General features: G+C 52.9%; 6 protein-coding genes across 6 annotated transcripts; 2 read left to right on the top strand and 4 right to left on the bottom strand.

The window, feature by feature from the left end:
• Positions 1–577: 577 nt before the first annotated feature.
• Triagg1_5398 (uncharacterized protein) lies at positions 578–2,279 on the top strand (the record flags this gene model as incomplete). The annotated part of the gene is made up of 6 exons (XM_062899907.1): positions 578–1,225; positions 1,282–1,326; positions 1,374–1,443; positions 1,489–1,760; positions 1,849–1,999; positions 2,062–2,279. The coding sequence occupies 6 exons, from the start codon at positions 578–580 to the stop codon at positions 2,277–2,279; spliced, it is 1,404 nt and encodes a 467-aa protein (XP_062755519.1).
• Positions 2,280–3,083: 804 nt separating this feature from the next.
• Positions 3,084–6,427, bottom strand: Triagg1_5397 (uncharacterized protein; the record flags this gene model as incomplete). Its single annotated transcript, XM_062899906.1, has 3 exons — positions 3,084–5,387; positions 5,455–6,081; positions 6,293–6,427. The coding sequence occupies 3 exons, from the start codon at positions 6,425–6,427 to the stop codon at positions 3,084–3,086; spliced, it is 3,066 nt and encodes a 1,021-aa protein (XP_062755518.1).
• Positions 6,428–9,221: 2,794 nt separating this feature from the next.
• On the bottom strand, positions 9,222–13,363 carry Triagg1_5396 (uncharacterized protein; the record flags this gene model as incomplete). Its single annotated transcript, XM_062899905.1, has 4 exons — positions 9,222–11,812; positions 11,895–12,113; positions 12,192–12,263; positions 12,346–13,363. The coding sequence occupies 4 exons, from the start codon at positions 13,361–13,363 to the stop codon at positions 9,222–9,224; spliced, it is 3,900 nt and encodes a 1,299-aa protein (XP_062755517.1).
• A 207-nt stretch (positions 13,364–13,570) lies between these two features.
• On the bottom strand, positions 13,571–15,356 carry Triagg1_5395 (uncharacterized protein; the record flags this gene model as incomplete). Its single annotated transcript, XM_062899904.1, has 3 exons — positions 13,571–14,323; positions 15,034–15,188; positions 15,233–15,356. 3 exons carry the CDS (start codon positions 15,354–15,356, stop codon positions 13,571–13,573), a joined length of 1,032 nt encoding a protein of 343 aa, XP_062755516.1.
• Positions 15,357–21,101: 5,745 nt separating this feature from the next.
• Positions 21,102–22,095, top strand: Triagg1_5394 (uncharacterized protein; the record flags this gene model as incomplete). Its single annotated transcript, XM_062899903.1, has 2 exons — positions 21,102–21,438; positions 21,575–22,095. 2 exons carry the CDS (start codon positions 21,102–21,104, stop codon positions 22,093–22,095), a joined length of 858 nt encoding a protein of 285 aa, XP_062755515.1.
• A 1,815-nt stretch (positions 22,096–23,910) lies between these two features.
• On the bottom strand, positions 23,911–25,744 carry Triagg1_5393 (uncharacterized protein; the record flags this gene model as incomplete). The annotated part of the gene is made up of 5 exons (XM_062899902.1): positions 23,911–24,518; positions 24,840–25,058; positions 25,243–25,305; positions 25,541–25,594; positions 25,660–25,744. 5 exons carry the CDS (start codon positions 25,742–25,744, stop codon positions 23,911–23,913), a joined length of 1,029 nt encoding a protein of 342 aa, XP_062755514.1.
• Positions 25,745–25,973: the final 229 nt, after the last annotated feature.

Below are 25,973 nucleotides of genomic sequence, written 5' to 3'. Positions count from 1 at the left end.
ATCAATACATGGTTCTAATCAGTGCTTCCTATCGCATCGACCAATACCAGATGAGTACGTGGAGGAGTGTGTCTGCGACCAACACGCTTTGCTGCCTATCCAATGCCGCAAATCCACGTAAACACGACTTTCGTCACACGCAGTCATCACACGTTCTTTTTCATTGCCCATGGATGCAGTTGCAGCAGAAACAACGAATAGATCCGGCAGAATTGTCTTCAACCGCAGCCGTCTCCGGGCGCAAATAATGGAGCGTGCGTGTAAAGGCTATGACTCAGGGGTTTGATATCCAATCTCGAAATGATTTTCATCAAAGAAATGCTACACACAAGGCCTAGTAAAGAGTCTGCCGTGCTGCGACCCAATGCAGCTTCAAGTGGCACGCATTGAAGCCCAAGTTGGGCAAACATGAAATCAGGCTGGGAGCCTTCCCAAGGCAGCTATTTGGCACAGCCATCGCATTTTGGTCGTGACGCCCCCATGTTTTGACTCTATCAGATGCCGATTCTTCCTAATCTGCTTCAATTTATCAAATACACCAAAAGGTCATCTCATTCGCCCCGAGTATACCCGGATAATGGCCATCATTACTCCACGAACCAAGCTTTTGGTCGGCATCGACTACGGAACGACATACTCGGGGGTATGTTTCGCACTCTCAAATGCCTCTGATTTCAAAGATATAAACACCTGGACCAAATACCCCGGCGCGGCCTCACATAGCGCCCAACATACCATCAAAGCCCCGACAAGAGTTGCCTTCCCAGAGGAAAACGACGACCTCGATAGGACAGCATGGGGCTACGAAGTCGAAGCAGGCATGAAATCGTATTCCTGGACAAAACTGCTTCTCGATGATACTCTGCCTTCCGAGTTTGATGTCACAGATACGCACACCACCATGGATCCCGAGATCATGCGTCTCCCCAACAACATGTCGGCAAAGGACGTTGCCAGGGAGTATCTTGCGGGAATGAGGAAGATGTTTGACGAGAATATCAAGCAGAACATTGGAGCTCATGAGCTAGATGATCTTCCAATGGAGTTTTGGATAACAGTGCCCACCTCGTGGAACGAAAGGACGAAACTCCTTACCAAGAGCGCGGCCATGGAAGCAGGGTTCGGCAAGAGGGAAGTTGACAGTATCAGACTCATCCCAGAGCCGGAAGCGGCAGCACACATGGCATTGAAGACCGGCATCCACCGGTTCGAGGGCTTCGTCAAGGTGCGTGCTCTCAAGGGTTACACAAATCGAACCAGTTGATTCTAACCCGGGGTTAGCCCAAGACAGGTGTATTAGTATGCGATTGTGGCGGCGGTACCGTGGTATGCCTACTCTATTAGAAGACTTGCTCTCTTTTAACCATGGCTAGGATATTACGACGTATGAGATTGAGAGGACGGAACCGACACTCACGCTCCGAGAAATCGTCGTTGGTGTAGGTGAGTCCGCACCATGAGTCAATGACTAAAGAGTCTCCGATTCAGCTAAAAAGAAGATGAAGCAACTGAAAAAGAATGCCAACGATGTCATTTCTCCAGCCGGCAAATGCGGTGACACATGTGTCGATCGAAACCTCTTGAAACTCCTCTCCATCGTCAGAGAAAAGAAATGCCAAAAGCACTACGGCCACGCTCTCGCCGAGGTCTACAATCCGTCACTTCACAGCAACTACAACACAGAAAGGAGATGTATCTACAAAGATGTCATGGATAGAGTTGACAGACTTACCGGCTTCATGTTCTGGCAGATTCCAAAGGTACAAAGTCTTCTTACACTCCCCCCCCTTTTTTTCCCCAGTCTCTCGCCTTCATTTAGCTGTGTGAACCTAGCCAGACTAACTTCAGGTTTACTCTCGAAAGGGCACCCTCATTGATTCAAAAACCGAAATCAACTCAGAGTTTGTCAACAATTATAGGGGTCCTGTTATCAAATCCGGAGAGCATTTTCTTTACTCGTGTAGTTTAGACGCTGCGCCGAGTACCATTGACGATAATCGTACACACTCACTCACTCGACCAAGATCAGAGAAGCATATCCGGCTAACCAGACGAATATAGGCGTCGAGACGATTGGGAGAATTCTGTACACCCTGCACGATCTAGATTGGTCTCAAGTCCCCAACGTCAAGCAGCTTACAGGCGAGAATGGGGAGACGTGCACCGAGATCCCTCTAGTTCTCAACATTCGCCTGGATGATGAAGTGGGCCATTTGGTGTTTCGCATCTTGTGTAATGGGAGAGAGGCTGGGAAAGCAAAATTGGACTTGGATTATTAGCAAAGGAGAGGCTGAAGTAAAGGATAAATAGACTATATAGAAGCTATACCCGGGCGGAGAATGGCTACTCAGGGCCAAAATTGATCCTCATCTCGTGTTAACTCAGCATTAGCCAATCTATTAAATCTTCTACTAGATCTACACATATAAAGTATGTCCGCCAGCAAGGTTTAAAAGCAAACTTCAAAATGCGTACAAAGGCATAAACACCAAAAACAAATCCAACGCAACAGCTTCAACTCAGGATAATAACCATACCTTTCCCAGAATTACATCTTCACATACACCCAATGTAGCAAATCGCGAGAGTTGTTTCACAAAAGGGACAATATCCAGCACCGTGAATCAAACAAGTAGAACCGAATCCCTCTTAGATTAGATTCTCAAAAAAAAAAAAAACACCTATATACGTGCAATCATATATAAAACACAAAATCAAATTAAAATCCCCAATAACCCCATCCGCTCATCCAACCAAAAAAAATAAACCCCTTCCATCCCATAAACACATCAGGTCATCCCTAGTTAAAACACAAAAAGTTCCCAGTGTCCCCAAAGCTGCGCCAAAGATTGATTACCCAATATAGTAAGTAGTAAAAGTATATAGATATAATATGGTGATGGTATATAAGCCGGGGAGTTGTACATTCAAGCACAACACATGTAGTTATACGCACGTATATGCAGTTCGCTTCCTTTGAATAAGAAAAGGCGCCATCATTATTGCGATTCTGCAATTGCACGTGTCTTCGTTTATAGTCGTCGTCTTGCTCCGTGGAAGAGCGAATCTTGTCGAATTGGCGCCTAAGATAGGGCCGACTCCATCTCCCCATCTCCCCCCTTTCGGCCGTCAATCTTTTCGATATGCTCAACGCCGTTTGCCGTCTTGGCCGTCGAGGAGCTGGAGCTAGGCCGCCCGTCTTGCTTGAGCAAGTCGTGCTCGCTCCGCAGCTGTTTCGTCTCTGTCATGGCCAGCTGCTTCGTCTCTGTCCTGGCCAGCGTCTTGTCTTCGAGGCCTTCGATAAAGGAAATGTCGCCCACCCGAAACTTCTCTCGCAGTCCCACGACGCCGTCCAAGACCGCGCCTCGCTCCGGAGGCGGAGTCACGACTAGGTGGTCGGGCCATAGGATTCTGCGCGCTTCTTCTTCCGTCATGGGGGGCTCGTCAATATCCTCTGTCGAAATGAGACTGCTCTCGTCTGAAGGCGTGGTAGATTCGTCCGAGAGATCAAAGGCGCGCTGCCGAGGCGTAGTTGGCGTGGCGGTATCACCGTCATCAGAGCCCTCATTACTCCCTTCCACAACTGGGAGCAGCGGTGGCGGAGGATTAGCCTCCTTTGGTTGGAACGGTGGCGGAGGATCATGGGTCAATATTTCCAAATCATCGTCGTCATGGTCACCACGGACCCGCCCGCCTTGTGAAGACACAGAGCCATGGCGAGTCAACGGATCGATGCTGGAGGAGTCGTCGTCGTCGTCTGATTCGTAAAGGCCTTCGTCGTCTTCGCTCCTTAATGTAATGGCGTCGGCACCGTCGCCAAAGCCTCTCTCCTTGAGCATGTCCGACTCGGATTTTAAGACCTTGCTTTCGACCCTGTCATCATCCATCGAGTGTCGCCCGACGCTTCCCCAGCGCATCCGATCCGCACGCAGGAAATTGCGCATGATTCGGAGCTCGTTTCTCTTGTACGTCTCGTAAAAGGCTCGGTTGATCCTGGCCGCGGCTTGCAGATCCTCTAGATCCTCCATCTCACCAAGGATCTGCAGGCGAATCTCCTCTGGAAACTCAGTGACGACGCTATGGATCTTCTCGTGGGCGGCCATCCGGTTGAGGCCGGCTGTCAGCAGCATTTGCGGCTCTGATATCTTGTGCTTCGAGAGGGCCCAACCATGGCTCTTGCCGCTAATGTCAAACAGAGTTAAGCCGGTAACACTGTTATAAATGTCTGCTATTGCGGCGCGGAACGCGGGAACGGGATCACAGACGCTGCCGGGGTGGAGAGGCGCGGGAGGGCTCGGTGTCGAGCGGAGCGTTTCCATCATCTGCGCCAGGCTCTTGGACGGAGGAGGGGCATTCGGAATGTGCGACATGATGGAAGGCTGAACAATGGTTGACAGCAAGCCAAACTCGTTGTACACCAGCATCAGCCACCCTAAATTCGAAGCATCGCACCAATGGTTGCCCTTGGGGCATCTCGGCGTGCTCGTAAGCGACATGGCAGGTTGGATTGGCGAGGCGAGGTGGCTGTCGAGATCAGAAAGCGATATGTGTTGCTTTTCTTCCGAGGATGAGTCCTGCTCTGTTGGGCGGATGTATTCTTGTATTGTGTTTGCGCAGCTCGCGTAAAGCTGGTCGACCTTGGCACAACGAACCGCCCAGATCTTGTCTCTAATCTTCTTGGGCCAAGGTTTGCTGTGCAGATCCTTTTCATCCGCAAGGTTGAGGATTGCGCTCTTGGACATGCGAGTGAAGAGCTGCCGGAGTCCAAACGCGTAGCTGATGATGAGAAGTCCGTCGGGCATGTCATCAGCCCCTTTGTGCATCCATTGCGGCAGCCATCTATGCTCCACAACCATTTCCAACGGTGACGTGCTCTTGTACCTGAGAGAGCACTCGGCAATGGAAACGAATTGTTCAAAGGTGACATCCCTGGGAATCTTGTCGTTGTGCATGTGAGCGGCATGGAGCAGGATTTCCAGCGAGCCGTGGTGGTTGAACTCCTGCTGTGGCATCCGATACAGCTTGACTTCAGCCCCATCGTCACAGAAATACGGCACCGGCGGCGGCGGGAGCTGATCGCCAATGTCGTCGGCCTCGTGGAGGTAGTAGCTACTCGCCTGGCCAGAGAACAGCCGCGCAAAAATGGGCGACGTCTCTGCTAGCAAGGCGGTGGAAACGCGAAATCGCAAGGCCGGCTCGTTGCCCGTAGCGTCAGGCCCCAGATTGGCGAATTCGAGCACGGCGTCTCCGCGGGGCGCAATGGCAAACTCCTCGATGACTCTACCCGGTGAGATGCCCGATTCGCCTGCTTGAAGAAGCTTTCGGATATCTCTCAGCTCCAGCTTGACCCGTTCATAATTCCTGAATCGAATTTCGTATCGCGGAAACTGCACACATCCAGGTTAGACCAAGCTTTTTTTTTTTTTAATTTCTTGCAGAAGATGAAGCACTCACAAACTGAGGGTCGGCGGACAAAATCTTGGTGACGCTCGTGTTGCGCATACGGTGAACGGCGTCTCTCCTGAACTTCTTGCTCGTGAATAGGGCGTCGAGCATCTCGGGTGTGGCATCCCGCTCATAGCTCTTGTACGTCTCGGAAAGGCTGGCCTTGAAGTGTTCGGCAAGCACCTCGAGACACGTCTTCCAGTCCCGGATCGGCGTGAGCCACATGTCACCGCCATGACTCCTGCTTCCGCCGGCCGTGATGACCTCGGCTAAGCTGCGGCCGCTAAAGGAACTCCTCTGGTCGAACACGGCGCTCGGGCTGCGAGGCGTGTCCGCGGACGAATCCTGGCGAGTCAATGGAATGGCTTCGGTGGCGGCGGCGTTGGAGAGAGTGCGAGGCGTCTTGATCTCCTCTCGAAGGATGGCATCGCAGAGAGCAGCGCATCGCTCGTTGATCTTGGTAAACTCTTTGTAGGCACCGTCGACGTGATTGGGGCCGGAGGGAGCGGCTCGCATGCGCGCAACAAGGCTTTGTAGCTGGCGGTAGTTGGACTCGGCGGTTTCATGGATCGAGGAGATTTCGTGGATGGAGGGCTCGTGGGTTTCGGTGTCGACGGAGGAGCCGCCCTGTTTGCTCTGTACCACATGTTAGCCTCATCTTGTTATGTAAAATGCTGGGTCGACGAGGCGGAGCGGCAACGTAAGCGAATGAGCAACGCTGACCATTCCATGCGGCGATGCAGCAGACGGCCGGGCAAGAAAGGGAGTGATAAGCAGAGCAAGTCGGGAGGGGGGCGGGAAGAGGCCAAAGACAAAGGCCAGGCCGGGACGGGGAGAGTCAACGTACAGCCCAGCTCTTGTCGTCCTTGCTGGCGCCGCTGATGCTGCCAAACTTGCTGCGGATGGCTGAGGGGAAGCGCCATATCTTCTGCGACGAGCCGCTGGACGAGGCGCCGCCCTCGCTGTTGGTCCGGTGAATCATGTCGGTCTTGATGCGGGAGCGGGTTCATAGAGAGAGAGAGGCGGGATGGATGGAATTGGACCCTTGGGCGGAGGAGGGAGGATGGGAGAGAGCGAGGAGGAGAGCGAGGAATAGACGGAGAGGAGGCGGCAGACACGGAGAGAGAAGAGAGAGAGAGAGAGAGAGAGAGGAGAGGTGGTATCGTGTCGGTGTCGGTGTCGGTGTCGGCGACGGTGGTGACGATGGCGATGATGCGCGTCGCACGGCAAAGCAAGATGAAAGAATGGCAGCGTTCGTCAAGCCTCAGTGTCCACGGCAGCGTCGGCGCCAGCATCCGTCGGCAGCATGATTTCGCAAGCGATGACGACAATCGCGAATGGCTCAGAACGAGATGCGCCTGCGTGCCGTCCAGGTTCGTTGGGGATGTTGATGTTGGTGTTTGAGTTCCGAGGACGGCTTGCAGTCACTAAAAAGTGTCGTGGGATCGGAGGCATGGGGGAATCTGGGGTAGAAAAGCGGGATGGTCGCAGACTTTTGCCCTTGGACACTAGCCGACTCAGCAACGGCGATGGTTGTGCTGTAACTACAGTGCATGTCGCAGTGAGATTGGATGCGCCACGCGCGCTGTAAGACAGCAGCAGCCTTGGAGGAATCAATCAATAGGAATCAAATGCCGATCTGCTCCAACGGTCATCGTCGTCACTTGTAAGAAACGCTGCGTATTGCTGGCGGGTATTAACCGTATTATCATGTGTCAGGGTGGACCTGCAAGGGCAAGGGGCCGGAAACAGGCCAAGTTCTCACTGCAACAGGCTCATTGATTCCTTGGATACAACCTCACTTGATAACACCGCATTAGCAACTCATCCAAATACAACCACAGCTTGCAGTAGCAAAATGCACGCCCGTGATAAAAGTACCCGTACCGCACCAAAAAAAAAAAAAAAAAAAGGCAGACGCCAAAGGGCCGCAGGTGAGCAGCCCGACCGGACGAACCAACGAATTCTTTCGTACACGACTCAGGGAAGGAAAAAATTGGTCGGGAGCATGAGGAACCAGGGGGACAAAGCTAACGGGCTGGGTTGAGAAGAAGAAAAAAAAAATAGGGGACCACCAAACAAGCTTAATTAGAGGGGAAAACAGAAGATCAATGGAAGGTTGGATGTGCGTTACGGTAGCATCACATAGAAGCTATATAGAAACGCGACATTAGGTAGTATTACACAATCGTTGATTGGGTTTCCAGCTCCGTCTATATATACGTATACAGAAACACACATATACTGAGAACCATGTCGCATTAGAAGAAACAAAGAATAAGAAAATGACACAAGGAGAGTAAGTTCAAACACAAGCTACCAAGACAGCTGCAGATACGGATACGGGACAAACAACTGCTAATTATAGTACTCCGGTACCCCAACGTATAGTAGTAACCAGGCAAGACACCCAAGTAATTGAAGCCATTGATTGGCTTCACCTAAATCAACACTTAGTTGCCTAGAGAGAGAAAACACCAAAACAGGTGCCTGAGTACGACACAAAGACAACCTGAAACCGATATATAATAAAACGCAACAGATCCATGCTTGCTTCAGTCGTACAGAGTACCGAATGTCATCACTCTCCGAAATCCCGCAAGGCATCCATCCAACCAAACCAGCCTTGCTCCAATGTTCCAAGAATAACATCCGAAATACGATCTGAATAGGCATCACCGCAATTCGACATCACTTTCTCTCAATCAAAGCTCACCAATTGGATAGCCTCTTAAAAGTGTACTCAACAACCTTCCCACCCACGGCACACATTGCCGGGCCGCGAACCATCCAGACTCTTTTACATCCCGTCACCAAACACCTACAGTAGTAATTCCATCTAATCACATGCTCTAATCAACCAGGCAACAAAGCAAATACCAACATCAAGCAGACTTTCATTTTCATACAGTGTATTAATAATGCGTTCCATGTATCTGTTTTACGCTTTCATTTGTCTGGGCTGTCCATAATCTTTCTCAATGCTTTTGTAACATCCATCTATGCCGCTGGGGTTGTGCTTCCTGCAGAACAATGACTAGGAAAAATAATAAAAAAACGAAAAAGTGAAAATAATCGAAGTTCCAGCCCTTCCTCTTAGATGAGTTTCATTGATGCAAACGCCTTTCCACCCGGCCATGTATATGTATCAATCCTCCTTAGAAGCCCCCTTCACCGTGCCCTTTCCGTCGGCTCATCCCGAATCTTTGCTGTGACGTGTCATTCATGGAGCTGCATTTTCTGTCCTTTGTATGGTTCCATCTTCTTCTGTCTTCTTTTTTTTGTGCTTTTTCGTGTCTCTCTTCGTGCTTTGATTTCGCTTCCCACAAGTCCTCATGCGTCAGGGCCATACGTACACGCGTGCACCACAAATCAATCTTTCCGCAATGCAAATTCTCCCACAGGCAGATCCGGAATAATGTCCAAGCCTTCTTTTCTGCGGCTGTGTCATCTTTCATCAGGAAATGGCATCGTACAAAGCAGAGCGTCGTTCCCTCCCTCCCTCCCAACAAAAAAGAATCCGACTTTGATTGTCGCATGCATGCCGTGGGCGATTCCCTATCCAACATCGCCACCGTCCTCCTCCTCATCTCAAAGTTGAGGGAGATGAGCTATCGAGCTTCCTGTAGCTGTGGTATCACTTTCGAATTTCATGCCGCCTTGTGCCAGCAGCCGCAATGCTTTAGTCTCCTGTGCCCCCCCATGGAACATGTGAAAATAAAAATAAAATAAACAATCATCGACGTCGTCGCTATCCGAGATGCGTATTCGCGTATTCAACCTCCCTTTCGCTCCGATTCGCTCTTTGGTAACTGCTCTGGGTGTGAATTTGGCGCAAGCCCACTCGATCCCTTCTTCTTCCCTTTGCCACCGGCTCTCTGCCAGCTGCTATCGCTCTCGCTCTTGGCACTCCGCACGTGGCCGCCATTCTCCCGTGGCGCATTGTTACGCTGGTTCTGGCCAGCCGACTTCTGCGTCTTGTTGGACTGCTTCTGAGCCTCCGGGGCCGGATGAAGCTTGTCCTCCGCCTTGGGCGCGGGCTTGGGCGCGGGCTTGGCCGTCTCTTCGCGCGTCGCCTTGGCATCTGCCTTTTCACGAGTAGCCTTACCGACGACGGGTGCGGGAATATCTGGCTTTCGCAGCATTGTCGGAGACGATGTCTGCGCCTCGTAGACTGGCGACAAATGGGCCTGCTCGACACCCAAGGCTTTACGGTGGTCGGCTATGGCAAGGTCCAAGGGGGCAATGACGCCGTTCTGGGCCTGTCTGGACATGAGGCGCTGTTTCGCCAAAGGTGGCAGTTGTGCCATTTCGTTGGCTTGCAGAATATCCTGCGTCATCCCATATGCGCCTGCTTGATGCGAACTCATCATTGCAATCCGATCCCTGAACGAGGCATCCTCAGTAGAGGGAGCAGCCGGCTTGGCATTGGAGCCGTTGACAATGACTGGAGGACGATCCGCCACAGCCGTAGGCAAGGAGGGGGCGGGTGCAAGAGATGGCATCGGCTGGCCGCTCGACGCGTCCGCAGCATTGGTGCTCTTCGTTGACGGCGTCGGATTGATATGCAGAGCGTTATCAATCTTTGCACTGGCACATTCCTCGGGTGCCAGGGGCTCTTTTTGCGCCTGGTTCGACGCAGCAAGCATGCTGGTCTTGAGCCCGGATCCATTTACAACCACGGGTCTCGCCAAGTTCTTGTTCTGAGCCTGACCAACACCCGGGAACGGAGCCGAGGCGAGGGGCGACGAAGCAGTCGTCCCTGTTGCCATGGCCCGACTGTGGTCGAGCGGCGAGGGCGACCGCGACGTTCTCCTCATCCTCCTGTCTAGGATGGTTTGGGGCAGCTGATCCGTAGACAGCCGACGACGCCTGGGACTGGATGACTGACTGACGACATCTCCAAAGGCAAGGCCGTTTGCAGTGGGGCTGTGATTCGGGGCGAGTTGTGGCTGGCCAAGACCCGAGCCCCGGGATCCCAGGAGCCCGTTCGACCTGCCCTCGTCGGACCGCGGCGATACAGAGGCGGCCTTGGATCGATCGTCGAGATCGGCGCCGTCGGAGACGAAGCTGGGAATAGGCACGCCGTTCATGTGCCTCGGGGCATAGCCCGGTGCACTCGAAGGGCCGGTCCCAGAGGTATAGGCCGCCCCCCGACTGTGTGCGGCAGAAGGCGATCGCGACGGAGGCTGGGACTGCGATCTCAGCGAGCTGGATGAAGCCGAGATACCGTTATCCGATGCAACGTTGGACCTCTGCAAAGGGCGACGAAACTCCTGCCCCAGGCCGTTGGACGTTACCGGCGAAGAAGGATAAGTTCCATAGCCCGTTGCCGCCTGCGCGTAAAATTGTTGATTGATGCCCATGCCGTAGAGGGCGTACAGCTCAGGCCGCATCGTGGTGTTGATGGGTGCGGTGTCAAACGAGTTTGTTCGAGACCGGTCGGTGGCCGTCTGCTGGTTAGATGACCCGGCATTGGGAGACATCCTCTGCTGGCTCATGGCCTGTTGAGCCATGAATGCCGGCGTCTGCTGCGCATAAAGCTGTTGCAGCTGCTGACGCATGACATCTTGGTAAGCCATCTGCATCAACTCCTGCTGAGGCAGCTGAGCATACGGAAACGGGTACTGGTTGCCGGTTGCGAACCACATGTCTTGCGGCATGTTGACGGGCTGAACAAACATACTGTTGGGGTCATAATTGGGCGTGGTTGACGACGCTCTATTCCTATTTGACACTCCATTGCGGTGGTAGTTGTTACTATGCCGGCCGCCGCCACGATGGTTGCCACGACCGCCTCGCCCGCCGGTGTTGGATTGCGAGGAGCTGCGTAGCAGTACGGGTCGGGGTTGTGAAGCCGGTCGAGACCAAACCCTCTCCTCCTCTTTTGGATACACGTACTGCTCACAGGCCTCTTCGAGCTTGGCCGCGGAAATTAAATCGAATGCTCTTCGGAGCTCCAAGTGAAGACCGCGGAACGAGTACTCATCTGCCGTGTTGCCAAGATTGCGAGACGTGTTGAACGGCTCCTCTACGCAAAGCTGATTGTTCATAGCATAATGCCACTTTTTCTCCGGCTTGGTGATTAGCTTGCCCTGACGCACGGAGAGGACGTGCTTGTCGTAGTCGAATTCGTGAGCATAGAATCGAAAGAATTGGAAGAGAAGCTCTGCCTCGCTTGACTTGTTCTTGTTGCCAAACCCCTTGATCTTCTTGAGGTTATCGGCAAAGTCGCTGACGGTTCCATCAGGCTTGGTAGTCTTGTGCGGCAACTGGTGCAGCGCTGGTAAAACAGGAGGGTTCCGCAGCTGCAAAAACACAATGATGAGACATATCCAAGTGTAGGAGCTCAGAGTACCTCCAAAAGCTAGAATCAAGTTAGGACAAGAAGATTCAAAGGATCACGGTGGCGTCCGTCGGATTTTCACGTTGGTGAGGGGGGACCATACCGGCATCGTTGACAATTCTCCTCCGCGTCCAGTGCTTCAGGATCATTGCCAGCATTCGCACACGCGGGTCAGCTTCGACATATGTGCGCACCATGCGAGTATTCTCCAGCGCCAGGGTATTGTTGACATTCATATCACACGCAAGGCCGAGCTCAGGATCCCAAATCTTCACAATGGGAACTTTGGCGGCAGAGATGCAGACAACCTTTTCCATGCCCCCTATTCAACAGCATTAGTGTCGTCGTCAAGAGAGGGGGCCTGTTGATTGACAAAAGCGACGGGAAAAGAGCAACTTACTTCGAGCGAGAAGGTCGGCTATCATGCAAACATCTTCCATCTCGTGCCACGATGTTGTGATGCAAATGTCAACTGGCATACGTGTGTTAGAGAGGCTGTGATGCCCAGCATTAAAAGTTGGGGAGGAGGGGACAAGGGGGAGAAGAAAACATACCGTCGGAGTCGTCCGAACATAGAAGATTACCAGACGATCCAAACAGGTGCACCTTGATGTCATGCCCTGGCCACTCGGTATTGAATATCGTCTCCAGCTTATTCACCAGCTTCCTCCTATTTTCCTCCACCTTTTCCGTGGGCAGCAGCTTGTTATAGATTTCATTCATATCTGCGGCCAACTGCTTCTCTTCGCTCTCCGACAACTTGCTTTTGACATTGCGCAGATCCAACTTCTCCAAGCGCTCGTTCCCGACCGAGTAGGGTATCCTTCTTCTTGAGTTGATCTGGGCGGTCTCGTATTTGCAGCCCCCTAATCGCGGGGGCAGCGGCCGCAACGAGGGCAGCGCACTGTTGGTCTCGGAGTAGGCTGAGCGCGGCGAGTGGTTGTTGCCGGCGTTGGGGGACGGTTCCCGGGACTCAAAGGAGAATTGGCGGGCATGTTGGTGGGGAGTAGAAGGCACGGAGCTGGAGTGGGAGAGTCCGTGGGGCGATGAGGACCTAGCTATCGCTCGATGAGGGAAGTTTTTGGACAAGTCGGCCGCTAGCTTTGCGGGCATCTTGGGCGGAACCTCCTTGGGCGTTATAACCGGGCGGTTCTTGTCTGAGCCCTGGTGTGCGCGGCTCCCATGGCCTCCAGTTGCGCTCCCCTTGGCGGTGGTGGCACTATCCCTGAGCGATGCTTTGCTAGAAGATCGCGACCTTGACGTGGCCTGGACGTGAGGAACGGACACGATGGGAGGAAGTGGCGCAGACTGTAGGCCACCTCCTCTTGCCGGGGAGATGAGTTTATTGTAATGGAGAAGCTGGGCCTGATATAGGGACTGCTGCGGGAAGATGAACGGGAGGAAGCCGATGTGGGGAGTAAACTGTAGATTGTTGGCGGCGGCAGCAGAGGCAGAGTCCTGGGACCCGTCTGGGAGGTGCGCCGTCAGCCCGTTTGGAGTCGTCGGTGTTGACGTCCACGGGCTGGGGGGGTAAGAATGCTGGGTTTCGGACGCTTGGGTCCGGGCGTCCATGGAACGAGGAAGACTCCCGACTGTGTAGATGCGTGTAGGCCGCCGAGGCGACGTCTGCAGCCGACCGAGATGGACGTACTGGCTTCGTCGGTGACTGGATCGGTTAACTACCGCTGGGGGTGGGCGGTGCGACGGCTATTCGAGGGGTGGGCTGCGATCTGTGGTTGCTTCCGCCTGCCTTGTCAAGCGCCAAGGGGGGCGGGACGATCAGAGGAGCGGGTTGTGCAAGGCGAGAAGGGGAAGCGGTCGTAGAGGAGTCAGGATCCGGATAGCGCAAGGACTTGCGTGTTGGTGTCTCTTGACGACGGACGAAGAAGAGAAGAGAGGAATGGATGAATGGATGCTTTGCGGGCCCACAGGATGGGCGGCAGGAAAAGAATCGGCGACGGCAAAGACGCGGGCCCAGACTCGGTGAAGAGGGCGCGGGTACGGGCAAAGGCAGACGGTATCGCGAAGAGGACGAGACGAGCCGCTGTCGAGACGGGGAAAGCTGGAGGACGAGCGATTGAAGACACAAAAGGGGGTTTCGCGGACGGGCGTCGAGGGAATTGCTCTCGAGGCGTCTGGGGCGGCGGCTCGCAGGACAGAGGCAGGCAAACAACAGGCGCGGGAGAAGAAAAGGAACAAGAAGAAAAGAAAAGAATGGTGATGACAAAACAGAGGGCCGACGAAGTAGAACAACGTCGAGAAGCCGTCCGCAAGCCGTTGCTGCTGGATGGGGAACTTGTGAATGCAGGTCAGCGAGCGAAGAGAGGTGAGGTGTGGTGCAAAGCCTCCACTTGGCTGGCTGGCCACGGAGTAGCGGTACTTGAGAGTCCGCGACGCAAAGTAGCGGGTACTCGTAACGCGGTTGGAGGTGCAAGTACCTGATTCGTACTGTGCTGCGACTGTGACAGCTGCCCACTGCTGCTGATGCCCCGTAGCGGTATAGCTGGGCGGTGCTTGTGCTTGTGCCTGTGCCTGTGCTTGGGTTAGACAGTGCGACGGACTTGCTCACAGCACAACAGCCAACGAGAGAGACTTGGATGCGTTCGTGTCAACTGTATATCATGGAATCATTGTATAATCACACTACACACTACTAGGTACAACACTAGATCATTGCAAGTTGCTCTCGACTTGGCCCAAAGTGTCTGGCCCGCCCACTGAAGGCTTTAGTGGATAGTGCAGTCCAGAGTCGGGGGCTGCCACTGATTGGACGAGGCGGTCGGCAGGCCATTCGCCAACAGGAGGCAGACGAGACACGCTGGGTTGCTAGGCAGGCCCTTGAATTTCCAATTCAGACCTGCGGCGGGCTCCCGGGAACCAGGTTGGGCAATTTCAGTCGAGGCCGTGCAAGACAAGGCAAGGCAAGGCGCATGCAGATTCATTCACTTGATTAGACGGTCCATCAGTACCTACAGTCAACTCGTCCAGTAAGCATTAACCAAACGAGGACGCCAACAAAGCATCAATCCATGATACCAGACACCGATACATATAGTTTGGTGCCTGGTCGCTCAGGCAGAGGGTTCACGCGCATGTGGTCCATGTAATGTATTGGATGGACGGATGTCCTCAGTCCAATCAACTTCACAGGGCGCAAGTACCGGTACCTCCTCGCCACGACCTTGGCCCTAGCGGGACCCTGCCCAGTGGTTCCATGGAGCACTTGGAGGTCAATGACGGACCCCGTGTTGAGTGACGCCAGCGGGTGGTCGGGGCCCTGTACGGGTACATTGCTCATTTGTCCACTGGCACAGGTATATCAATTCCGTGCACTGCAGGTTCCAGGTCCAGGTAAACGCGGAATCGACAGCTGCCGTGCGGTGCTTCTTAGGGGGTTCTAGAGAACTGCTAGTCCGGTCTAGGTACTAGGTAGGTACCTACCAGGACCTGCCCGTCTAGGGCTATGCCAGAGCCGGGCTACTTTCTGGCGGAGGGCCGTGGTCGCGTAAGGTATGTACATGTACTCGTACCTACCAGGTACCGCTGCGCGCTTCAGGTCGCTCATTCATGCCTGGTCTGTCTGGTGCTCAAATTGAAGAACAATTTCGCCAATCTCGCGTGTCAAGATGAACATGGCGCCGTGGCAGATGCTGCTAATTTTGTATCCGCGGAGACGAGCGTGTTGTTACAAGGCAGGGCAGAGAAGCGGATTTATTCTAACAATATCAAATCTTGCACGGTTCTTGCAAAGACGGCATCAAATCATGGTGACCAATTCCAATCCCCGTGTGAGCATTACTAAGTGGTCATTGGTGCTCGTACGAGAAAAAATGTCAATTGAACACGGGGTCAGTTTGATTACCTGGATGCCTGGTACATGCGAGGTACCTGGCCCCCCATGCTCCCAACATGTTCTCCGTCTCTCTCAGGGGAGGCCGAAATCACTCAAACTGGGGATTCCCCAGGACGCAAGAAACAGCATCCGTCAACACTACTGTGCCTCGAAGCTCTTCAATTGCTTCCACCGTAATAACTCGTACAGTGCTAGCATCGATATTGACCGTAAATGCCCGGCCACATTCGGGGTCTTGTTCGTACCTGTACCGGCATAGGTAATAGCTGGCCAAGGCTCTGCTGCAGACACCCGGCACTCCAGTTCTGTATTTGATACTACGAGTATACTTTGCCTCGGGTGTCTCCGCAAGACACTTGACCCCCGTCGCCCGTTTTCTACATTTCAAGTTGGAGGGGCAACAGCAGCTGGCATGAAGAAACCTGTACCCAACCGTCCTACAGCATACTGTACAAGTACTCGTACATCATCCAACAGCAATCTCAGACCGCTTGGAATCGAATCGACTGCTCAGTTGATCATATGGATGGACGGATTGGATTATGCTAAATCCGATGGACGCTTTGGCGCTATCCCTATAACTGCCTTACCTAAAGCAGTTGGAAGGCATCCATTTGATCTTGGGGCTTGTACAGATACATGTACCCTGTAAACTGTACGCGCTACCTCGTCTGTGCTAGCAGAGACGCGTTTAATTCATTGATGAAATGGATCCAATCCGATCGTCGCTCGGTGGTAGCAACTGGTAGGGCGCTACTTCACAGTTGGCGCGCCACCGCCCACGGGCTCAAGTACAATGATATTGTGAGAGATGCGCCACGTGATTGATTGTCCTCGGCGCGGGCAGTTCCCGTCGTGACGTAGAGTTGAGCCGTACCGCAACAAAGATGGGGGGACATGCAGCATATTACCTGTAGTATCGACATTTTATAATACCATGAATCAATTGAATGACTACTACCTTAGTAGTATTGGGAATGTTGCTCCCAACAGTATATGGTACACAATTGTATTTGCCAATGAGCGGCTTTGATCCCATCAAATAGGTTAGTGCTCCCAGGTACCTTGGTAGTGGCTGGCTGCTCGGCACGACTGCTAAATTGAACTCCTGGGCTGGGTAAATGTAGAATGTCTGGTACGAGTACTCGAACGTACCTATGAGCAGAGCGGATTACAAGTACAAGTACAAAGACTTTTCGCCTGAGCGTGGAGGTACTCACACAGTCACTGGTACTGGACCTTACCAAGGGGCATTTAAGCAGCCGGAAACACGGGGTCCCGTAGTAGCCAAGGTTCAGGTTGTTGAATGACGGTCCATGTTTCTCAATCTGGAACACGGAGGATTAGCTCAATGAAGGGAACACGAGGGTATGCCTGTGTGCCCTTTTCGACGTGCTAGCAGCCTAGCAGGAATGGCGGGCGGGCTTCACGAAGTGGTGCTGCTACTTGCACTCGTAGGCACTCTACAATCGATCCAGGTTGACATTGTGATGAATGATGGATGCCGAACAGGTAGATGGAGATGCCGGTGGTAGTATGGCATGGCATACGTGTACATCTGCATCGATGCCTCTATTGGGTACTACCATGTCAAGTAGACAGTATCATCATTTACATGTCGAATTGACACCAGGCACCGTCAGCAAATGAACCGTCGTCAAATGCCAATGTGGCCCAGCATGGGATATCGGTTTGGCAGGTGGAATTGAATTGAGCCCCCAAATGCGACGTCTGTTTTGCCGGCCATTGGGTGAGAGCCCGCCGCATCCGCATGCATGGAGATGCAGTGGAGGGATTTTTATACAGCCAGCACATGTCCTGGGAGGTGTTAAATGGCAACAGATACCTAGGTAGTTGAAAGTGTTGTGCCGTGTAGCACGGATATGACGAAGCCAGCCGTCATCTTGGCCTTGCTGCAACATAAGGCACAATTGCACGATCAAGGATATGTACCCGTCCATCCAGGCTGAGGTACCAACAGTCTGCATGTGTTGGGTATCGGTACAGGTATAGGTCGTGTACATGTAGTCCTACTCCCACCTTGTGCAGGTACCTGTAGATGGACTCATTCAACTCAACTCCCTTTCGGGCCAATCCCTCGCTGTACCGCACCTGCTGCATCGCACCGCACCGCACCGCACCGCACCGCATCGTACCTGCGGCTTTAGTGTGCACACCTTTTTGTCGAGCAGGTTTCATTTTTACCCATCAATCACATCACTCAACCAAATCCACCCATCTCCATCTCCATCTCCCATCATCACCATCGTCGTCCTTCAATTTATTTTGTTGTATCCAATGTCCCATTCCGCCTCCACCAACGCCTTAAATCAAGCTCAGATACTTGCTTTGGTGCCTCGGGCCCTCAAGGTGCAGTGGCAAGTGGGCATCGATACGAGTTGAGCATAAGCCACCAAAGCTGTTTACAGACTACAGGCGGCAGAGCGCAAGAAATTTGAATGCGGCTGCTGTTGCTTTTGCCAACAGGCGCCATCCGCTGCCTTGATACGACCCGCCGGTGGCAATCGTTGATGCTCTTTCTCTGTGTCTGTACCTGTAGTGTACAGTATACAGTATCCCATCGTTTTCTGCCCTCGCCCTCACTCGCTCGCTCACACGTTGCGCCCGCAACCCAACCTGCGATGGCCTCGATTTGGATGCTTCTTTTCTGGGCTCACTCCAGCTCCACAGGTGTAACAAGCACCCCAAAGGCGGCTAGGCTAGTGTGCAATGGGCAGGCCACCACCCGCTCTGGGGAAGCCGAGTGACGATGGTAACTGTGACAGATGCATGTGCAGCTACCCATTTTCAGGTGCCTGTGTCTGGCCTCTAGTTGCCGGGGCCATTCTGTTTTCTGCTCTCTGCATTTTGTATGGTACGGTATGACATGGTATGTGACACCTGCTGCGTATGGGTGGGCGCAGCAGCGTTGCCTCCTATACCCTCTGCACTCGCATCTCGACTCACGATTTTGATAGACAGCACGATTCCAGAACACCGAGCACACATACTCGCACGAGCACAGGCAGGCATCCATGAATCCTCGGGGAGAGACTCACCAAGCCCTCGTCATACACATAGTCCTCGGCGCCTTGGCAAGAAATCCGGCACAGCCATCTCTCGCGCAAGATAAAGTCCAGAACCCTTGGGTCCCTTACACGGCTCTGCATCCTGACGCTTATCCTCGCTCCACCCACTCACCACCTGATTTGCAGCTGGGAAAATAGACATGCGGCCTCCCATGGGCCCAGACGAGCTTGCTTGGGACTAGGCTGGCAGATCTTTCCAAACACCCGGCAGGCTCCGGCTCGTCGCTCACCAGGTAAAGTATATCTGATCGTTGTCTATTCGAACCATACCCGTACGATGCCTGGCAAATATAGCAGGTCTTCTCGGAAGGGCATGTCGGGTGCCTTTGGCCCGATCTAAATGCTCACCACAGCGCCCTTGCCGATGTGAGATGCCCAAAAGCGTTCCATGTATGTTGTGCAGGGCTGTAAGCACCAATACAGAGAGTAATGCCGGCTGCCCAGATCATTGTCGTTCTTTCGTCTGGCTTGGCGTTTTCCTCCTTCTCTCTTCCTTCTCCCTCTTCCTAATCTTTCTCGTGCACTACTGTATGCTATCAGGCTGATTCACCATTTGTCAAGAAATGTGCCGCAATGCCACCGGGTAGCCATTTAGCCGCGTCAAATCTGGATTTTCAGCTATCATGATCATAGCCGTTGCCAAGTATCGCGAAGAGGATCCGAGATGCCTCCGCCTCCGCCTTATACCAGACCCGCGTATCACCCCGTCACTTTATGCAATGCAACGGGCCCATTCATTACATGCCGTTGCCGTTTTACCGTACTCTGACGTTGAGCAACTTTGCTTGCCAAAGGAAAAAAACAGGAAACATGGCCAAGCTTTTGTGCTCCGTCTCAACTTTAGACGGTCGACTATGATTTGTTCATCTACTTCCTTGGCTTTGGCAAGTGCCAATCTTACTCTCACGAAGCAGGACAAGGCTCTGCATGTTAGGAGACGCTAGACAATAAGTTCCCTTTAGCATATCTCGTTGGTCTTACGGCTCAGTGGCAAATCAATAGTCTCCCTTGACCCATCTACTGGCGGTATCTTGCTTGGAGAGACAGCTCCGGCAGGCTTACCACACATGACCATAATTTGGCATGGCCAAAGTCAAGCTGAATCAGATGCACGTCGGATATCTTTTATCCGCAGATACGTTCAGCCAGGCCAATGGCCCCATCATAGATGCATAAGCAAAAGGATGTTCTTGTGCCTTCTCGTTACCCAGACACAGCATAACTCGGATCTCCATTTCAGCGATCGAGCTAGTTGTCACCATACTTCGTGGGGCTATGCTGTACTCAGGGCGACAATGTCCAAGACATTCTCAGCTGACATTATCTTGGTTCCGCTCCCAAAACTTCGTCTGATGTCAGGCAGGGTGAGGCGCAGTCAGTACGAGATTTGCTGTCGATCTGCCTGTCCATCGGGTCTCTGCTTTCCAACCAAGTTGAGGTATTCCCTTCAGCCCTACAGTACTATGCGCCTTGACTTGCCAGCAACACGAGCCTTGTGCTACTTCAAAGACGGGCCGGTGTAACCCATCTGCCAAATGCAGGTGGCTATACAGCGAACCTGGGCAACTTGTTCACACACAGGTAGTACTTTGACTGGCCAACCATGGCCGAATCTCTCAGTGGATCCTCAGACAGACGCGGCTTTGCTGGCCTTGTTCCGTGTCTGAGAATTTGGAATCTGTCAAGACACTCCTTGGAGCTATGATCCATGCAGGAGTTGGTGGCAAATTGGCAGTCTTTCGTAATCCCGAAAGGCACCAAGGGACAACTCGCCAGAAAAGGCTACATTATGCTTAAGCCAAAGAGGCTTCGATGTAGTCGCACACAGACATGCCCATATAAAACACAAGATGCTTTTATCTTTGCTGTGTTCTCAAGTGAGCATTCGATTTAACCTCCGCAATCCGCCAACCAATCGGAAGCCCCTGTCGCAAGAGAACCCCGGCCAGGACCCTGAAAAGCCCATGAGGAAAATGAAAGGGAAAATGAAGAAACAAACAGGGTGTCAGTGCTCAGCAGCAAAATTGTTTCGGGGCTGCCTAGTGTTTCTGATTGTTGTTGGTGTCGGAGCAGCTTCGGAAACCCCCTGTGTATCAGGTTTGTTTCTTGGATACAATTAACAGGATGACGGTGCTTGCTTAGTGGCAGCATTACCAACAACGGGGTAGGGAGAGCATCGCATGGAGGTTGAAGGGATGAATCACCAAAGACACTTTTTTTTATTGTTTCTGCTCATCGACGGGATCTTTGGCCGACCGAAGAACGAACTCTTCCTAATCAATCGTTGACCTGGGCGATCCGAGTGGAGCGCTTCATACGACGCCCTCCTCATTTGCCTCCTGATATTCACACACGCACATACTCAGCCATGCTCTCTAGCCTCAGCACAAAGCTCGCCCTGAAAAAGGTCGGCCTCTCGAGCAACGACTTGGACCTGTCAGCACTTGCCGCGCCGTCCCGGACAAGCACAGGAAAACGCACAGGCACCGGAGATGATGCCCAGGGCGGCGCCTGGGGCACATGGATGTCGACCACGTCGCTGCCGCTCAAAGTCCACCCTTGGCTGTCTCCGCCGCCGCCTCCGGTGAAGCTGGCGCCGGTGCCTCGGGTCGGACAGGTCGCGCCGCTGGATCGGCAGAGGAGGCTTCAGCTGGGAGGGAGGACAAGGTGCCTGGTTGTGTTTCTGCGGTGTGTCGGGTGTGCTTGTAAGTCTTTTATGTATCCGTCATCGTCGTCGGTGCGATGTGTGGTGAAGCCGCTTTTGAGATCCAACATGCATTCATCGTGCATACATCATGACGCAAGTTTGAATTCATCTAACGAAAAGGTATACATATACAGTCGCCCAAAAGACGTTCCTCAAGCTCCGCGCAATAGCAAACCGCCATGCCGGCTCCATCACCTGCATCGCCGTTTCCCACTCGTCCGAACGAGCCACATACAAATGGATCGACCTACTCGGCGGCTCATGGAACGTCCAGATGGTCATCGACCAGGAGCGCTCCATCTACGCTGCCTGGGGCCTCGGTACGGCAAGCAGTATCTGGTACGTCCTCAGCCCGTCCACCCAAGTCCAATCGTGGAAGGAAACGGGCTGGCTGGGGGACCGAGTGGCCGGGGCCATCCAGCGAAGCAACAGCAGGAGCAAGAGGGAGATGGCGGGCAGATATACGGAGCCCAGAAAGGGGCGTGCAGCTGAGGAGCCGGCGGAGAATGGCTCGTTGACGGAACTGGGGAGCAAGTGGCAGGAGGCGGGGGCTTTTGCGGTGGACGGGAGGGGGACAGTCGTTTGGGGCGGCAAGGCGGCGAGTGCGGATGATGTGATGGATTTGGATGAAGGGGCGAAGTTGTTGATGCTGTGATTGCGGTGGGATACCATTGTGGTGAAGAAGGAAAGATTTGTGTACATGTTTAAAAGGGAGTGATGTTATCCAGCACTCCAACTTGGCTATTCGATACCCGGCGATCTATATTTGACGAGTTCAACATTGGATGCAATGTGTTTTATTCTTCTTGGTTCTGTTGTTAACTAACATTACTAATGTCTTAATCTTTTCATGATTGCAGTTGCTCTCTTGGAGTCTCTGTTATCATCCCCCTTCTTCTTCCAGTATATAATCTTGGCGGATCAATATAAAGCTTGGAGCTATACGTTGTCAAACATACCGACCAAGTGACCTATAGATCATCATCACATATACCAATGTCAAGACACGGTTTGTCTTGTAGCTATTTCTTGTCCATATATCAATCTTCATATATCATAATAAACCTCATGGTATACTACACTCCACCAATTCCCATCAACAAGACATCAAAATCGATCAAAATCTCGAGCATCATTTCCCAAACCCGTTTCTCCCATTATTCTTTGCTAGCTAGCATTGTCGACTATAAAATCCCCTCCCCCTCCCAATTATTCATTCGTCTTTCCCTCCCCCGAAAACCAATTCAAGCGGACTTTACGCCTGTAGTTTCCCCCAAGGTTAATATAAAGGAGGCAGAGACCGTTTGTCAACACTGAAAAGCAAACCCTCCCCTTTGATAGCAAGCAAGCAAGTCAAAAAACCCCATAATTCCCGTTCCCTCCAAGAGGAGAGAGAATAAACGATCCGTTAACAAAAAGAAGTCCAAGCCTAATCCCCAGAGCCGCCCAGTAGAGAAGAGAAAAGAAAAAAAAAAGTAAAAACACAAGGAAAGCCAAAGTCCTAAACCACCCCCCCAAGAGTTCCCGCCGCTTCGTGCTCAACTCCCTGCCCCTTTTCTCTCACCCACCGTTTTCATGTCTTTGTTTTTTTTTTTTGCCGCTTTTTGTAAAAGTTCTTTCTGTTGTTTTTTCCTCGGGTCCTTTGAGCACCAGACATCCCCCGTTTCCATGTTCCTCCCAAATCAAAGATCCTAGCCAGCAAAAAGGCGCATGTCGTGTACTTTTGTTGTTTTCCATCTTTGCCAGTCTTACCGGTAGCCCAATGGAACGCCTCTCCATATGTCCCGGGATATTGACCATCACATTTTTGTTTCCCTGCCAGCAAATGAAACTTACTCCATAGCCGACTCCGGCCAACGAACGAACCCTCCCTTTCCATTCTCCCAGCCAACCGCTCTCCAAAAGTGCTCCTGTTCAATTTTGTAATCCCACCGCCGCATGTAAATCGAGTCGCCAAAACTCAAAAAAGGATACGCCGCTGTCGCAACCAAGGACGCAACTCCTCATTCCAGTTCCCAAATCCTGCGCCAAAAGCAAGATAAAACTCCTACCCGGATGCCCTTGCTCCTCTGTCGAGTTCACCCAACAGGCCATCCCAATTCCAGAATCCCAGGTATAGAGTAGAGCAAGCCTCCCTCCCGACCCCTTATTTTTGCCTTTGTCGTAATCGCCCGGAAATGCCTCGCAATACCTTTCTTCGCCGAATATCGTACCAAAGACTACCCAGCGAAAAAAAACAAAACGCGAAGACCGAAATCAACCGCCTTGACCAAAAATGACCAAACGAAAATGCCAAATGGATCCATTCCCTTGCCTCCCCAGCGCCTTTGTTTTTTTCTACTAATGCAACAATTCAACTTGCTCTTCTCCTTGCTCCTCCAGCCAGAAAAAAAAAAGAAGGAAAAAAAGACGAAAAGAAAAGAGTTGCAACCACCTTTCAACGCCGCCGCAAATGATAAACTGACTGACTCTAACCCCAGACGCTGGCTTGAGCACCGAGGCCAGACTGACCCCAAACACCGTTACCGCGGCCCCAGCCATTTGCGGCGTGGGGAGTGCTGGAGCGCTTGGCAGAAGCGCTGCCCGTGGGAGTTCCCGTGGGACGAGTTCCAATGGGGGCAACGGCAGCCCCCTGAGAAACCTTGGAACCAGGTCCAAAGTCGCCGCGGGGGGGAGACGCGTTGGTCGGGCTGGAGGTGCTGGTGCGGCTCTGGGAGCCGACGGCGTTGTCAAACACCTTGTTTGTCGGTCCAGCGGTCTGAGGGCTGGTGGTGCTCTGGGGCCGCGAGCCGATGTCAGCCGCGTTGAGATCAGCGCCCGATCCCGGAGTTCCCACGTCGGCCGGGACGCGGCCAATGCTGTCATAAGCAAGGGGGGAGTGGCCGCGCAGGCTTGCAGGGCCGCTGGGACCGGGGGCTCCGGCGCGGATGTTGCCAGTCTCGTCAATGTAGCCGCCCTTGTCGGCAAAGGTGCCTTCTCCATACAGAGCGCTGCGCTGGCGAGCAATGAGATCACGAGTCTCCTCCTCCGTCATATGCTTGTTGTTTCCCTGCTGGGTGGCAACATCAGACAAGACACCTACGTCGAGAGAAAAAGAGTCGTTAGCACGTGTTGCCCACCATCCCCGACGCTGAACCATAAACACGACGTAGACAATTGACAAGAGAAATCCAAACAAAAAAACAGGACCCGAGATGCCGTCTCAGAGAAAGGAAACGGCCTTCCCGGCAACAAAATGGCTCGGGGTGAGAAAGACAAAAGACTCGGCGGAACAGGCAGGTGTCCATCTTGAACCACCCCATTGGCCAATAACATTTTTTTTAATTATTTTTTTTCTGGCTTGGGAACTCCTTTTTGAATAGGAAGATAGGAAGTGCTACACAGTTGAGGGAGGCCTACTTCGTTGATATTGCTGCTCCGTGTGGAGGTTTCGAAGCTCACGCTCCCGCTGAGCCGCCATCCTTCTCTTAGCCTGCATGACCTGCTCCGCCTCGTTGGAGCCTCGAGAAGACTGGTGACGCTGGGCGGCATAGAAATTGTGGAGGTTTGCTCCCTGAGAGCCACGAGCGTCATCGAAGTTGTTAACAGAATGAGCACGAGGACCACCCATTCGACCATCTATAAGGGGGGAATAAGAGTTACGCGGTTAGCCATGGGACTCTTCTGAGGGCCTGCTGGAGGCCCTTGGCTACTTACGACAAGTAGGAGTGGGGGGTGAGAGAGGAGAAGAAGGGGGTTTTGTCTGTTTGTTTTTTGTCTTCTTTTGTAACCAGCGACAGCTAGTAGGGTATGGAAAACTCACGTCGCGCACCCATGGCATAGCCTTTGCCGGATTTCTGCAAGTTTTCGTGGGCACGATCAACCTCTATACGTCAACGAGTTAGCAGCTATTCTAGACGAACATGCCAAAGTGGGCGAGAAGGAGGAAGAGAGGAAGTAGAGGCCCATAAGGTGTCGTCGCAAGAGTCCAAATTCCCTGACATCAGGAGCAGCAGGAGTGGCAGATTTGGCGCACTACCGACAGCAACCCAAAAGCAAAATTGACAGTTGCAACGTGGTTGCACCATGGGCCGGAAACGCCACCATCCGTCTGTACGTACCATCAAATTGATACGAAAAGGCATAGTCATCCTGGGGCTGCGGTCCGTTGGCACCTGCGGGCATCAGCTCGTTAGTCGCGGCGCCCAGAGTCGAAGAACAGAGAGGGCGCGCAACGTACCTGCGCGAACAGGAGTGCTCGCGCCGTGGTGGTCCCAGTTGTTCTGGGCCGGAGCCGACCACTGGGGATTGTCGTAGTAGGACATTGTTTGCGTCGGGGACAGGAATCGGTCGAGGGACGGAGACACGGCGATGGCGATGGCGATGGACGACTCTCTTGAGGGCTGGAGATTCAGAGGGTGTTAGTGAGGATGCGAGATAAAACCCAGCAAAAGTTGCGGTCAAATGCTATTTGTGGGGCCATGGATAATGGAAAACGGCGTCATATCAGGTTTCCCCACGGCCAAGGGATTTTGCAGCTGTCAGCCGGGGGGG

The sequence above is a fragment of the Trichoderma aggressivum genome, assembly GCF_033847375.1.
Source record: "Trichoderma aggressivum f. europaeum strain CBS 100526 chromosome Unknown scaffold_019, whole genome shotgun sequence".
Taxonomy (NCBI): Eukaryota; Fungi; Ascomycota; class Sordariomycetes; order Hypocreales; family Hypocreaceae; genus Trichoderma; species Trichoderma aggressivum.
This window is presented reverse-complemented; position numbering and strand designations above follow the sequence as displayed.